This window comes from Cervus elaphus, chromosome 8 (assembly GCF_910594005.1).
Source record: "Cervus elaphus chromosome 8, mCerEla1.1, whole genome shotgun sequence".
Taxonomy (NCBI): domain Eukaryota; kingdom Metazoa; phylum Chordata; class Mammalia; order Artiodactyla; family Cervidae; genus Cervus; species Cervus elaphus.
In genome coordinates this window covers 35,150,555-35,166,456 of record NC_057822.1, presented here as the reverse complement: position 1 = coordinate 35,166,456, position 15,902 = coordinate 35,150,555, and the positions used below count along the sequence as shown (strand labels likewise).

General features: G+C 35.1%; 1 protein-coding gene across 4 annotated transcripts in view; it reads right to left on the bottom strand.

The window, feature by feature from the left end:
* ERBB4 (erb-b2 receptor tyrosine kinase 4) overlaps positions 1 to 15,902 on the bottom strand; it is a 1,218,836-nt gene that overhangs the window by 23,764 nt on the left and 1,179,170 nt on the right. For all 4 annotated transcript variants that reach the window (XM_043910154.1, XM_043910156.1, XM_043910155.1 and 1 more), the window contains exon 25: positions 14,376 to 14,546. In XM_043910154.1, coding sequence (XP_043766089.1) covers positions 14,376 to 14,546 — 171 coding nt within the window. The remainder of the gene's footprint in view (positions 1 to 14,375; positions 14,547 to 15,902) is intronic.

Sequence of the window (15,902 nt, the reverse complement as noted above, 5' to 3'; positions counted from 1 at the left end):
GCTTCTTTGGAATATTTTTTCTAGTGGAAAATATTCATTCCATGATTCAGCTCAGGCATGAAAGCCTGATTAATAAGCTGTAAACTTTCAGATCATGGCATCCTCTTTTGATATCCACAAAAACAAGGCCCTTATCCTTGTGATTATTATCTATAGTCTTCATAGGCAATTACCAGCACTAACACCCTTCCTTGGTATCACTCAGATGGGCTTCCCAGGTGGCTCATGGTAAAGAATCTACCTGTTAATACAGGAGACCCAGGTTCAATCTTTGGGTTGGAAAGATCCCCTGGAGAAGGAAATGGCAACCTGCTCCATTCTTGCCTGGACAACCCCATGGACAGAAGAGTCTGGCAGCCTACAGTCCATAGCGTCACAAAAGAGTCAGGCATGACTTAGCAACTAAACAACAATCACTCACATTGCCCAGTGACATCTGAAATGGAATATTTCCTGCCCTATCAGTAACAAGGATATCACAGTTATTAGCGATTGCAGTTCTATAAGTAAGCTGGTCAGCCCTGAAGAAACTCAGGTGGAAAAGAATACCTGCCCTCTAGCAGTCATCAGACTGCAGTCACTCCCCACTGTGAATCCTGAGGACACTCCAGGAGGAAAAGAATACCTGCCATCTAGCAGCTATCAGATTGCAGCCAGTCCCTACAGTGAACCCTGAGAAAACTCAGGATGTGAAATCACAGGAAACTGATCCTAGATAGCTGAGGTGCATATCAAACGATTGATATCAGTGCGCCCAGATTCTTGCATTTGCCCGTACAACAAAAGAGCTAAATTCCTTAACTTGACAAATCTGGTTTCTTTAATTAACAGTAAGCTTTTGATGTTTCCGACTACCTGACTACCTGCTCTTTGTTGCAAAACTCCTATATATCCTAGCTCCCCCTTCATCTCCTCGGAGTTGTTCTCAGAGCTATCTGAAAGGCAGTGTCCCAAGCTGCAGTCCTCATTTAGTCACAAAAAAATCTTACCTCACAACTCTCATGTTGTGCATTTTTAAAAAAATCAACAGTAGGTATTATTTGACCCTAGAGTTAGAGAAAAGGAAACTAAGAGGTGAAGTCATTCAAGTTTACAAAATTAATAATAGTAAGTACTGAAGCCCAGATTTAAACACAGCTAGTGAGATCTCCAAGTTCATGTTCTGCTAGCACACCTTGCAAGTTTTCCAAATTACTTAAAAAATACATTTTCTCCCAATGAATTAAAAGAAAAAAAAAAATGAGAGGTAGTTTGAACATCTTCCATCTGTAAACTTCAGGTTGAATAAAAGTTTGCCTAGTGCTCAAGAGACAGAGAAACCTGTCTGACTGATGGGTTAAAATCTTACTCTTAAATTTCCTTGTGCCAATGATTACATTGTTCTGCCTAAGATAAATTTTCTTCAAATGTATTGACCTTATCTTCTGCTAACTACTTCTAGACTTTTCTCCACCCATATCCTATTATTTTCTGTCTCTATGATTTTACTATGTCACTCTACTTTAAGAATATTTGAATGCCTATTATTCTAGAAAGCATCCTCTGACTTATCTTTCACTCTGAGCTTACATTTAATCCCATTTCTTCCCTTTACAAAAAAAAAAAAAGTAAAGAATTACCACTGCCTGCCTTTAATCTTCAATCATATTCTGTTCTTCATTAGATCTATAGTCTACTAAAACTACTCTCAAGAACAATACCAATATATCATGAATCAAGTTGAATCATCCAAACCAAAATTCAACTTCACTTGAGTTCTAGACATACATTCCCGAGTATCTAAGATCTGTATCTACTTACATTCCAAAATATTGAATATATTTCCTTATTATACATTCTCTATTTTCACACACTACTAGTAGTAATATTGACATTTTCTCAACTTTTCATTGAGAAGATTTGGTGTTACCTTGAATTCTCTATCTCACTCTGCAGCATCCAAATTGTACCCAACTCCTGTTGATTTTCTCAAAACCGTCACTTATGTCAAACTTTGTGTTAGGCAGTGAATAGGAAAAAGGAGTCCAGAATGACGGTGGCTAAAAGACGAAGAAAGGAAAAGCCCACGGAATAGAACAAAGGAAGGTCCAAGGAATGTTAAACATTAGTCTTTTCTACCAGAGAGGGAAAACAAGTACGGATGTTACTAAACAATGTCTATGATTCTTGTTGGACAAAGCAAACCAAATTGGTTGTGTAATAAACTTCTATTTTCTTTCCCTCTCAAATTTACAGTACTTCTTTTGTCAAAACATTTTTCAAGAGATAAGGTCACAGTATTTGGAATTTTTCCCATGGTGGTCTGAAAATGAAAGTGTTAGTTGCTCAGTTGTGTCCAACTCTTTGTGATCCCATGGACTGCAGCCTGCCCGGCTCCTCTGTCCATGAGATTCTCCAGTCAAGAATACTGGAATGGGTTGCCATTTCCTTCTCCAGGGGATCTCTCTCTCAATTCAGCCTTTGCTAAAGTATAATGAGAGGGTGGTTCACAGCCATCTGTCTACAGTGTTTGAGTGAGAACTACAGTGCACACATTAGCTTCTCTTGAGAACACTGGTGTGTTAGAATTACAATGGGAAATTTCATTTGGGCAGGTGAAGGAGAAAAGGGACAGACACACAAAGATGCTTGTGATGAGGGTGTGTGCAACTGCAGCGATTGCACAAAGGAGCTGATGAGTGAGCCCACCCCCCACTACCCACGAACATCTTTTCCAGTCTGCTTCATGGAGCAATCAAAGGATTTTCTGCACCTCTCAAAATGCCATCAATCCTTATTGACAAAGAAATAGAACATTTCTCTCTCAAACCTTTGCAGGAGAAATCATCAGAGCAATCTGGCTTGAACAGGGAGCTTTGGCAGACAAAGATGGATTTGCCAGAATAAATAAATAAATATATATATATATACACACACATAAATTAGATAACCTCCACAAAATATGAATAGTAAGTTGATGATAATCTCCCAATTCTATTGTGTAAAGGGTATAGAAACTCACAATTGTTCTCTCCAGGTCTCCTACAGTAAAGAATAGGCTTCTTGATGAGATGTTTCCCATAATGTAAAGTGGAGCTGAGAATCTTGTGGCAATAATACTAAAAAATAACCACCTAAGTGATTTAAATAAAACGTTCATTAACATTCCAAATCTAAATCTCTAAGGGGCCCCTCCCTCCTCTTTGCTTCCCTCTCTTGTTCTGAGTTTTTTCTTAGCACTTTTGAACAAAGCAGGGAAGAAGCTCTTTTGATTGTTTAAAAAGGCTTCTTAAGGTATCTGATAATTGCTTGTGTAAAATCATTTCATAAAGATCACTGAAATGTCCTTTAACACTAGATTCGCCTTCAATAAACCATGTTGCCATGGTCCTTTGTCTCCCTGTCACAGAAGGGTCTGTTTGGCACTGTCCAAGTATAGTACTGAGAAGAAGCAATGCTGATGCCAACAATAAGTGCTTTCAGATGAACCATTATTTAATAGTCGAGTCAGTCAGTTTGGAGTCACATACTGGTTTGGCTTGGTACTGGTTTGGGCCTTGAGTTAACAAGTTCTTCACCAAGTTATCAAGTCTTGGATTTTAAATACTGTGTCTCTGGGATTCTGGTGTGAAAATAAAATCCCACTGATGTCAAAGTCCTTTGTAAACTTTATAAGCTATCATTTAATTTGTGAGTATGCCAAGAATGAAAGTGACTCTGTTTTTATAATGTATTGCTTGTAGTGGACTTTGCATCCTCAAAGGGCTCAAGAAAAGGTATGAGTACATTTCAAAATATGACTTTGTAGGCTAGGGTATAAAAAGGTTTCATAAAGATTGTCCCAAATGTTTAAAAAATTAAAGAAATATGTACTGCTTTTAGCAGTTTGAATAGTTATTAGGCTTTTATTTATATATTATTATTTTTTGGAGATGATATACTGATTTTCCATGCTATTTTAACAAGTGGGCATTAAACACTTAGACTGTAGATGACACACCTCTGTGATCAAATCTCACTTTTTACCATATAAAGTGGAAGCCTCAGTAAAAAGAGTCTTCTATGTCTCTGTGTTTGTTTCTCCTCCGTAGAATTCAAATAGTAAATTCTGCTTAGTCTTGTTATGAAGATTAAGGTAATAAACGTAAAAGCTCAGAAGCTCAGAGCTGAACCTAACACACAAATCTGTGATCAATAAATGGTAATTGTGTTTGGAAATTTTGAAAGTTTTCTGAAACTTGTAAGGATCATTTTATCTTCAAGCATGTAATTACTGAGTCCCAGCACAGACATTGTGCTCCCTATCTTTCCTTTCGATTTTGGATTTTGGCTCTATCAGTTCCATTTGATCCTCCTAAACCATTAACTCTTGATTAGAGGGAGTCTCATAGGAGAATAAACAAAGGAGGCAAACAGCAGCAGGGTCTCTGGCCTCTCATAGCACTCCCAGCAGGAACATTTTTAAACCAATTGATGCTAAATCTCATTAGACTTGAAGTCAACATCAAGATATCCATGTTTTGACCAGTAAAGAAGTAGATAGAAACAATAAAGGATTAAACGTTAGAAGTAAGAGATCAGAGAATGGCTTCTCACCTCTCCTTTAACAGCAAAGGACACAAAGTTCTGGATTTTATTTTTTCCAGTATCAGTTTATACATTTGTAAGATGAAAGTGTTTGTACCAGAAGGCCTTTAAGATCCCATCTCTGGCACTCTATGAATATATAATTACTTACATGTCACCTCATATTACAATGGGGCAGCTCAGTGATGCAAATTACTGAGTTGATTGATATACTTGGACCATATTTGGATATATTTTTATTCAAAGAAAATCTAGTTGAAACAAGTGACTAGAGAAGGACATAAATACAAGCGGAAAGAAGGAAGAAAAAATGGAAAATGAGAGGGAAGAAGATTATATTGTTGGTGTGGTAAGAATAATCAAGGGTCTGTATGTAAGTGGAACCATGGGATTTTATGTACAGGGAATGACATATTGCTTTTTAATTTTTTTTTTTTTTTTAATTTACTGCCAACCTCCTCTCCTCCCTCAGCTTTGAGCCTGGGAAGCTCTATATAACTGCTTGTCATTTCACCTGGGTCGGGGAGCAGAGGTTACTCTGATTTACCATGCTCTAGTAAACATACCACCTCTATTACATCTGCAAACATGCATTCATAGGCATTAGTATTTAGTTTTAAATCTTTCATTTGCCAACAGAAAGAGCAGGTTCTCTAAACAATAAACAACTATGGAGGAAATCATAAGATACTATAACAAGGAGGTGCTACCTCAAGTCCAAGTCTGCTAGAAGTGATTTCTGTGATACCTGGAGATTTGAGAAAGAAGTCTAAAAATTCTTTTTCTTACTTAAGAAACTGAAGAGTAATTAATTTTTGTGTAATTCCTAAATATAGGGTTATATGAAGAATGCAGAACTGGTATTACAGAAGACATCATTAAGTCTAACATGATGCTGTGACCTAAATTCTATGAAAATCCTTTGGGAATCAAGGAAAAATAAAAGAATAATACTAATTAAAAAAAAGTATTTTGTTAAAGAAAAGTAAAGCTTACAAAGAGTAGTATAACTGAAATAATATAGCCAGACTTTAAGAAAGTCACTGGTAGAGAAGACATTGTACAAAAAGACATTGTTATTTTGATGATAAATCATTTGAGAGATTGAGAGACACTCTCAAATTAGTGGCAAACCAGAGAGATCAGATTATTTTTGATATCCCTATAATTTCCAAGAACTTGGAAGTTTAAACAAATGTAATTTGATCTTATGCTCTTATTTAGGGGAAAAAAAGCAAATAAATCTATAATGCCTAAGGAAAAACAGCTCTTTGTTAAAATATAGCAACTATCCACCCACACTTCCAAACTAAAACAGAAAACACAAATATGATCTGTATGTTGAAAGAGATCAAGATAGGGATAATGCCTGCAGCTCTGGGCAATTTTGTATGTGTGAGCTAGAGAGCAGTGGAAAATAAATTGCAGTGACTGGTCAACTGGAATGGCCAAGGCATTTTCTAGGATGAATGTTCAAAACTCCTTCTACTGTTAGTGACAATAGGACTATATATCATATAAAGAGAACTCTAATATAACATATATCATTCAAGTTTATCCCATTGCTGAAAATAAAAGGCATACTCTCAATAGATGAGGACAAAATAAAGTGAAAGAAATTAGTGCTAGTAAATGATCAAGTGTTTGACATATTCACAATATTGTCTTTCATTCATTAAACCCTATATATAGAAACAGCCCATCTGCAAAAATTTAAAAAAATGTAGATATTAGTTAGAATGATTTTTTAGTAATTCCTATGAAGTGATGAGGGCCTGAATTAGAGTAATGGCAGGAGAAACAGAAGATGGGAATTTGAGAGCTGTCTTTCAGGAAGACCAGAAAGGATTTGGCTTTGAATTGGGTGGTTTTAAAGAAAAGCAAGAGAATTGCACAACCATATCTCAAGCCTTCATGACATTAATAAAAAATAGGAAAACTGGGAGAAGGTCCATCAGATCTCCTCTGATAACACAGAAGAGCTATTAAGCATGTACAGTATGGAAATGGGCTTCCCTCGTGGCTCAGACAGTAAAAAATCCAAAAAACCTGCAATGCAGGAGACCTAGGCTAGATCCCTGGGGTTGGGAAGATCCCCTGGAGAATAGAATAGCTACCCACTCCAGTATTTTTGCCTGGAGAATCCCATGGACAGAAGAGCCTGAGGGCTAAAATCCACGGGATGGCAAAGAGTTGGTACAGAACTATTACAAAAATGAGGATTTTTTTAAAGTATACCTAAAAATACATCATCATGTCTTTGGTCATGTCAGAGTTTTTGTTTAGTTTTGACTTTTGCTTTCCTTCTTATCCATTTCAGTCCCATCCTACCAAAACTCCACTTCTACTGCAAGCTAGATCCAATAATGATACAGCCACAAATGACTTTCTATAGCCTCTTACACTGATTTGGTCTTTTTCCTACAATACCTGGCACATTTTCCTCAGTACATTATTTCCTCAACAAGAATATGAACTTTTTAAGGGAATAAGGTTGCTTTTGCCTCTGTACTCTCATTGCCCAACATAGTGTCTGGCCCAAGATAAACATTCACTATATTAAATCATTTGCTCTTTCATCATAATAACCTAACAATCTAAAAGATTACTACTTCGGGCTTCCCTCATAGCTCAGTCAGTAAAGAATCTGCCTGCAATGCTGGAGACCTGGGTTCGATTCCTGGGTCGGGAAGATCCCCTGGAGAAGGAAATGGCAATCCACTCCAGTATTCTTGCCTGGAAAATCCCATGGACAGAGGAGCCTGGCGGGCTACAGTCCCTGGGGTCACAAGAGTCGGACACGACTTAGCGACTAAACCACCACCATCACCACTAGGTAACACTTTAAGGCAAAAAATACCTAGTGGTATGGATTATCCTAGTAAGAGCTTTTTCTCCTGGCTTGATAGATAAAAAAAAAAAAAAAAAAAAACACTCAAATATCATATCAAATATACTGTGCGGGAATCCTTGACATATTTTGGAAGAAATGTAAAAGCAATATCCTGAGACTACAATCATTTATCATCAAGTAGCAGCTGTTGTTAGAATTGATATTGATCCTTGGTAAATTGCAACCAGAGTAACCTTGTTGTATCATCACAAAATTCTCCCACTACATCATTTAGCTATGAGATGCTTCCTTAACTTGTGTCCTTAGGTTTTTCACTTCTATAATCAATCACATAAGAAAAAAACAAAAAAGAAGTGGTGTAAAGATGTAACCCAAAATGTTTTGGGGCATTTTTCAATTAAACATTTTCTAGAAGAAAATATAACATAATTACATAAAATAAATGATTATATTGAAAAGCCATCCAATGGAAAGATAGCATTAAAACTAGAAAGTGTTTATACATGATTTAGTTCAATCTTCTCATCACTGAAGTAAAGAAACTGAATCTGATTAAGTAATATGACTGAGGCTGAAGTGGCGAAGAGTTCTAGAATGTGAGATTCCTGACATCCAATTTAATTTCTTTTACCCAATTACCATTAAGGAAATGAAAAGTGTTAGTTCCATAAGTTCTAAGAAGTTCAATAGCAACTTGAATTGAGGAACCTCCTTTCCCCAGCCCCTCTGTTATTTTAGGAATATGGATCCTAAGAGGGACTATTGGAAGCTGAACTTAATTAATTAATAGCTTTGTCTCTTATCATTTGTAAATTATCTAACCTGTCCATATTTTAATTTCCTTAGCTCTAAAAATGAGATATATATCATTACCTACCCCATAGAGCTTTGTGAAAGAGTTAAAACACTCGAGTGTGTAGTTAGTACTATAGTAATTGGGTTATAGTAAGAACTCAATATGTTTCAGTTGATATTACTATTTTTGTTTCATAAAATAATAAGTCAAAGTTCTGATTTCCTAAATTGTAAACAAAAATTCAATTGAAACTCTTGTAGTTTAAATGACATTACTTTTTCTGCATTCTCATCTTGCTTTTAATTTCTACGAGCTTATACATCATTAGGAAGCATACATAGCACAGTATCAAAAATCCTACAGGGAAGGCCAGAGATTTCTTATATTTCATTATCTTTCTTTCTTCCTTCTTTTCTTTATCTCTTTTCTGATGGATTAGTTAAAATCTCACAGATGATCACAATGCATGTGGAAACCTTGCTAAAATATCTTCATCAAAGTTATGAAATCTTAACTGATAGTAAAGTGATAGAGGTACAAAATAAAGTTTATAGAATCATATTTTCTGAGCATTCAATATTCAGTCCATATTCAGTTATTTAGAAGCTGATAAAATCTGTGAAATACCAACCCCCTTTATCTTTCTTCATCCTTCACTTTTCCTGCCTATACTTTTCCAGTTTTTCAATTCCTTTATATAAAACCCATCCTGGAAGAGAAAGAGCAAACAAAGGAGGAAAAATGCAAATCTGTTAATAAAGTTATCTCTTAGCAGATTGGAAAGAAGTGGAGAAAACTTAAAATTGTAATGCTAGATCTATTGTGGATCACCTGATCTACCAGTGTGGAGCAGCTATAATTTCTCTATCTTCCCCTGGCCTGGATACTTGATATGTTAACTGATGTGTTTTGAAAGAGGTGGGACATTTAATTTTTAAAACTATTCACCACAAATGACTGAATGATCCTGCAACAATTGAAATATATCCTCCTCTATAAAAATACACTGAAGTTTTTATATTAAATTGAACTAGTATCACTAAAACTAAAATATCTTTACCAGCATCATTAATTTACTAGTCACTCTTTTTCACTGCTGTTGCATTTAATGTAAAATTCATGATACTGCTGCTGCTAAGTCACTTCAGTCGTGTCCGACTCTGTGCGACCCCATCCCTGGGATTCTCCAGGCAAGAACACTGGAGTGGGTTGCCATTTCCTTCTCCAATGCATAAAGGTGAAAAGTGAAAGTGAAGTCGCTCAGTCAGGTCTGACTCTTCGCGACCCCATGGACTGCAGCCTACCAGGCTCCTCCGTCCATGGGATTTTCCAGGCAAGAGTACTGGAGTGGGGTGCCATTGCCTTCTCTGACTCATGATACTAAACAAACATAAATCTAGGTAACTCAAAAGAAAGAGACAAAACTTACGCATGTAAACAGAAAAAAATCTGTGTAGAAAGTCCAAAATCATATTGAATATTTGACTGAAAATATAAGGCACTATGCATTTAAATAAATATATCAAGAGAAAAGAAAGGAATGAGGGAACCTAAAACCCTCTTGACAGACTGAATATATAAAGGACAATGGCAGGATCATATATGAACCCAGCAGTCTAATTCATACTTATAGCAACATGCCCAGGAAACCATAGCTAGAATAAACAGCCCAGGAAGACAGTCAACTATAAATCAGACTTCTCAGGAAGTTTGATTATTATCTTTAGTCACAATCCAGGAAGCTAAATAATAACTTCTGTTAACAATTGACCCTAAGTGACCAGGATTTCATTAATAACCAGCAGCTTCTCTAATTTTGGTCCTCATTTTCAATTTAGAGCCAACCAGAGAAAGCCAAATATGCACCCCACTCCACAGGATGCCCTGCTTTACATTAGCCCTTTTATTGATTCCCCAAGCCAATAGCCTTCAATCAGGCTATACCTGAAGGCTTCCTTTGTCTCCACTATAAAGGTTTCCCCTTTGGAAGAAAAGCTATGACAAACTTTTCTTCTAAGGTTTCCTTGGAAGAAAAGCTATGATAAACCTAGACAGCATATCAAAAACCAGAGACATTACTTTGCCAACAAAGGTCTGTCTAGTCAAAGCTATGGTTTTTCCAGTAGTCATGTATGGATGTAAGAGTTGGACTCTAAAGAAAGCTGAGTGCTGAAGAATTTATGCTTTTGAACTACGGTGTTGGAGAAGACTTTTGAGAGTCCCCTGAACTGCAAGGAAATCTAACCAGTCCACCCTAAAGGAGATCAGTCCTGGGTGCTCATTGGAAGGACTGATGTTGAAGCTGAAGCTCCAAAACTTTGGCCACCTGATGCAAAGAACTGACTCACTGGAAAAGACCTTGATGCTGGGAAAGATTGAAGGCAGGAGGAGAAGCAGATGACAGAGAATGAGATGGTTGGAGGGCATCACTGACTCGATGGACATGAGTTTGAGCAAGCTCAGGGAATTGGTGATGGACAGAGAAGCCTGGGCATGCTTCAGTCCATGAGGTCACAGAGTCGGACACAACCGAGCAACTGAACTGAACTGATAAAGGTTTCCCTTTATTCTATCCTTGTGTGCGTGCTAAGTCACTTCAATCATGTCCGACTCTTTGAGACACTATGGGCTATATGTAGCTTGCCAGGCTTGCCTGTCCATGGGATTCTCCAGGCAAGAATACCCAGGGATAGAACCTGTGTCTCTTATGTCTCCTGCATTGGCAGGCAGGTTCTTTACCACTAGCTCCACCTGAGAAACCAATCTCTCTCCCAAAACACAAACGACAGAGGCAGAAACTCCCTCGCTATATAATAAGCTCTGAACAAATAGTTGGTTTTCATTTACTTCAACTCGATTGAGCACCTACTGCAATCCATCAATGGACAATATGCTTAGATACATTAAAAAGTCAATCTTCACAATATCCTTTGAGGAATTTTTTTGTCCCCATTTTATAGATACAGAGAACTTAAGTTTGCAGTTTAGATAGCTTCTCATGTTTTCATATTTACCTCATGCTAAAGTAAGTGTTTTGGGTATATTATTTTGATTAAAGTCTTTGAGATAATATTAAGAGGATATCTAACAACAATAACAAAAATATAAATTAGCTGCATGTTTTCTAGCATTATTTGCCTTTTTTTATCACCTTGCTGGATAAATATCAACACTGTATTTTTAGCTGAAGCATTGTTTTAAGATTATAATTTATCAAAATATATATAGAATTTGAAATAATGAGAAGCATAATAAAAATAACTTTCATAACTTATTTGCTATAAGAACCCATCATCTGAAATAATTTGCTTGTTAAGCAGTGATTGTATCAATGGGTTTTTCATAGATGATGTGTAGAGAATTTTATAGAAAGAATGTAATAGTTTATTATATTGACAAGGAAACAACTAAAAATAAGATTTGGGTGATTCTAAAAGAAGGTAATAAGTATTTGCCTAGCACTTCAGATATGCTGCAATTTTTTACACTGTCTAACAATCATGTAAATACTATTGTGCTTATTTTACAAATGAAGAAGCAAAGTTGTCAAGATATTCAGAACTTTAAGCCTCTCAGCTAGTGAGCAGGGAGTCTATATTTAAACACTGGATTACTTTTTGGTTTCAAAGTCCAACAAACATGCTCAAAACAACCTTTGATTAAAATTCACTTTAAAATGTTCTCTTACCATGTAAGTTGGCCACAGAACCTAAAATCGAATTTATTTTTTAACTATAAAATAAGACAAACTAGCTTTATAGGAAAGTAGGGGGAAAACAGTATTTTCACATATTTGAAATTACCACTGAAAAAATAGAAAAATATAGATGAATAATGAGGCTTTCTAATGCCTAAAAATAAAATTATATTTAAGAACAATTCTTTTAACAAAGACATGAAAAAGTAAAAAGAAATATACAGATAACATTGTTTAAATAATAATGTGGAATAAGAAATGGTGACTAAAGGCCAAATAATTTCTCATGTGGTTTTCACTTTGTTTTACTAATTCCATTCAGTTAACTCAAACCTTTATTATGAATTCCTTGCATTGAGTGTAAATTAAAATGAACAGAAAGCTGGAATTTTATAATCATCATAAAAAGAAAGATTCAAGCCCTTGGCCTTTATAACATTTCATGTTAATGAAGGAAAACTATTTTCTTGAAATTTACCTGTTTTAATAAAAGTAACAAATTTGTCATGTAAAATTATAAATGTCAGTTATAATTTGATCATTTTATATGTGAAAAAAAGTACCTCCTTTACACACATTAAAGATGTTGCTCTTTCTTTTAAAGAAATGTTTTATTTATTTGGCAGCGCTGAATTCTTAGCTGCAGTATGTGTTATCTAACTCCCTGATCAGGGATTGAACCTAGGCTGCCTACATTGGGAATGCAGATCTTAGCCACTGGACCACTAAGAAAGTCCCAAAGATATTGTTCCTTGACATAAACAAAATACTGATATTCAATATCTGTCAGTTGATTTAATCTTAAACTTTTTAGTTCTGTCTCCTCTCTACTGAGCTACAGACATATTTTTCATATAAAGGAAAAAAATACTTCAGGTCTTTATTTTTGCCTCTTTCTATAACAGACCTTATGAGGATGGAGGGGAGAAAATGTATGGGCCAGGTTGGGAGATGCATTTTATAAGAAAATACCTAGGGAGCTTTCCAAACAACATGTATTTCAGAGGTTGAGGTTGATGCCAAGAGAAACAACTGTATTGAAAAGAAATGTTCCAATCACTTGGAAGCAATAGTATGAATAGTACAGACTGTACACATTAGGATCCTGAACTTCTACTGATTGGGTGACATCCATCAAGTCCTTAAACCTGTGACAAGTTTCTTCATATGTAAGACAGAGATAATGATATTAGAACCTCATGGGATTGTTGTAAGGATTGAGAGTAAATATGTATGTGTTGACATATAGTAAGCACGAGGTTTATTACCATTGTCAGTTTGAAATAAAGTAAGTTTTGGATAATGACTAGCAAGCTGAAAGCTTGTTATGCTTACTGTGGCATGGGTTTGGTCACTAAGCTGTGTCCAACTCTTGCATCCCCATGGACTGTGGCCCTCCAGTCTCGTCTGTCTATGGGATTTCCCAGGCAAGAATACTGGAATGGGTGTATGCTTACGGTCAAGACAAATAGGATGCTGTTTGTTCCACAAGCTATGATAATATTCTTAGAGGGAGGAGGAGATCAAAAGAAAAGAATTACTTTCTAGAAAATAAGTAAGCATCATGCTTATGTCTTTTCAATTGAAGAAACTTATCACAGGCTTCTCTATGCTCCATAACGGCCAATGAACACTTGATTATAACACAATCATGTGGCGTTCTGTCTCTATATCTTTGTGACTCTTTTGTCAAAGTTGGTACATCTTGAAAGTAGTAATTATGTCAAATTTTTTGAATTTCAATTGTCTAGTAATGCAGAAGTGTTCAATAAATGTTGAAGGAGTGATGAACAAATTTCAAAAAATAAATGAATGAATGCATGGACTTGTAGTTTTCAGAGAAAAATGCTTTTCACATAGAGTGGACTTAATATTTAACATGAAATGGAAATTCCTTTCAGAAGCTTCTTTCAAAACTGAAATCTGCATCTTAGAAATGATTCAGAAGCCCTACCAAGATGATTGATTTAGTCCAAAGGATTGCACAGTGTTCTGTTTCTACTTCGACCTCACAGAAAATATTCAATGTCTGCTAAATAAAGAGCTGTACTTGTACTGTCTTTTGACCAATAAGCCACGTTATTTTATTAAGAAAAAAGGAGAGAGCCTATCTTGGGAAGAATTTTCATTTATTTATAAACACATACAGATTTATTAGTTTGAATTGGTGATAGATTTTCAAAAATTGAGATTTGTTTTAACTAAATTTAAGACAAAAAAATAATTTCTCCTTTTGAAATCTTGAAGATATTTTAGAGTGCACGTTGTATTGCCCATGCTTGCCTTCCAAAATTAACTATATATGGCAAGTTTGGCGTATCCTTTGTTGATAAAACTTGCTTTTAATTTAGGAATCACACTGATTTGAGCTATATTATTTGGTAATTTTAGTGCTTGCAGAGTATTTCCATGATTTTGTTTCTCAGAAATAATATGAGAAGTGGTATGTAATTACTTCTTACCCTATTTGAGTCAATTCTTGCTCTGGAAGTATAGATGGGAGGAGGGATGTTGAAAGCTTGAGGGACCAGGTATTCTTCAGCATCCATCATATCCTCTAAATCTTCTTCATCCAAGAGATTCTGAAAGAACTTGCTGTCGTTTGGACTGGGAAGCTTCATACGATCATCACCCTAAAAAATTGCCCATCAGATACACACACAAAAATGATTCTTTCCTTCATCTTAAATATGTGAAAGTAAATATGTGAAGTTTGCAGCAAATTTATATAATATCAAAATCATTGCAAATTCATGCACTCATTAAAAAATAATTATTTAACACAATTACCTGCCATATAGAAGCCGATAATATATATAGATATTACAGGGAAAGATAAATAAATTCAATACAAAAAAATCTGATAAATGCCATTTGAGATGAATAAAGCAGAATGCTACAGCTATTTTTAGAGAGGCATAATCCATTTTAGATCTGATAATAATGGAAGGTTTCATTGTCAAGATGGTGTTTGAACTGTGACTTTAAGAGTAAATAATAAAGAAAGAGCAATGAACTTATCAATCTTTATTATATTTGGTTGGTTGATAGTGCAAAGCTATCAGGACACAAAGTATCCATGATTTGTTCTGCAGCATAACATTATGAAAGTCATATCATTCAAAATCACAGCAAACATGGAAAAGAACATAAATGGGAGTGGGAGAAACACGAAAACAATTGTTATTCTCTTACCTCATCTATTTCTTAAATAGAATTTAAAAATTTAAGTTATATGATATTTTTGTAAACATTTTTTAAAATCAGAGTTAATTTGGGAAAAAGTTAGATAGAAATCATTGTCTGCTAAAACGTGACTTTTCTCTTCATGTCAGACTATTAATATGAAGATAAACACGCCTCTGTTTTATTGAGAAATCTTAACTGTTATCCAGACTATTTGCTTACGGTTTAGGCAAAATATTCACAACAAAATTTACTGCAAATTTAAATGATCAAATCCATTTTTTGTAGTGTTACATATAAAATGTTCTTTTGGTCTATTATTTTATCTATGTATATTAATTCATCTGAATCTGAGCTATTGTTTGAGATATTGAGTATTGAGATATTATTTTTTACATAAAAATATTTTAAAATATTTTTCTAGGAAATGAAATGTCAATATATTTAAACTTCTAATTCACTGCCTTCAAACATGGACACAATGAAAATGAAAATTTATTTTCTTTTTTTTCCAAGAAGAGACAATTATAACAATGAATGTAACCAGTAGAGTACTTCAAGGCTTGTCTGAGGATAAAGGCCTTTTTTTTATGCACATGAATAATCATAATTATCTGACAGATCAATAGCAGAGGCACTTAAGTGCTAAGGGAAAATGCTTAGAAGTGGTTCTGACAAGCAAAAGTCATTTCACATGATGTTCTGCTTAGTTAATCAGTTTGTGAATGGTGATATCCACAGTTCGAAAGTTCAGATGTTATAGCTATTTTGTAGTGAGCTTTCCATTGTGATCTTCTCAAAAA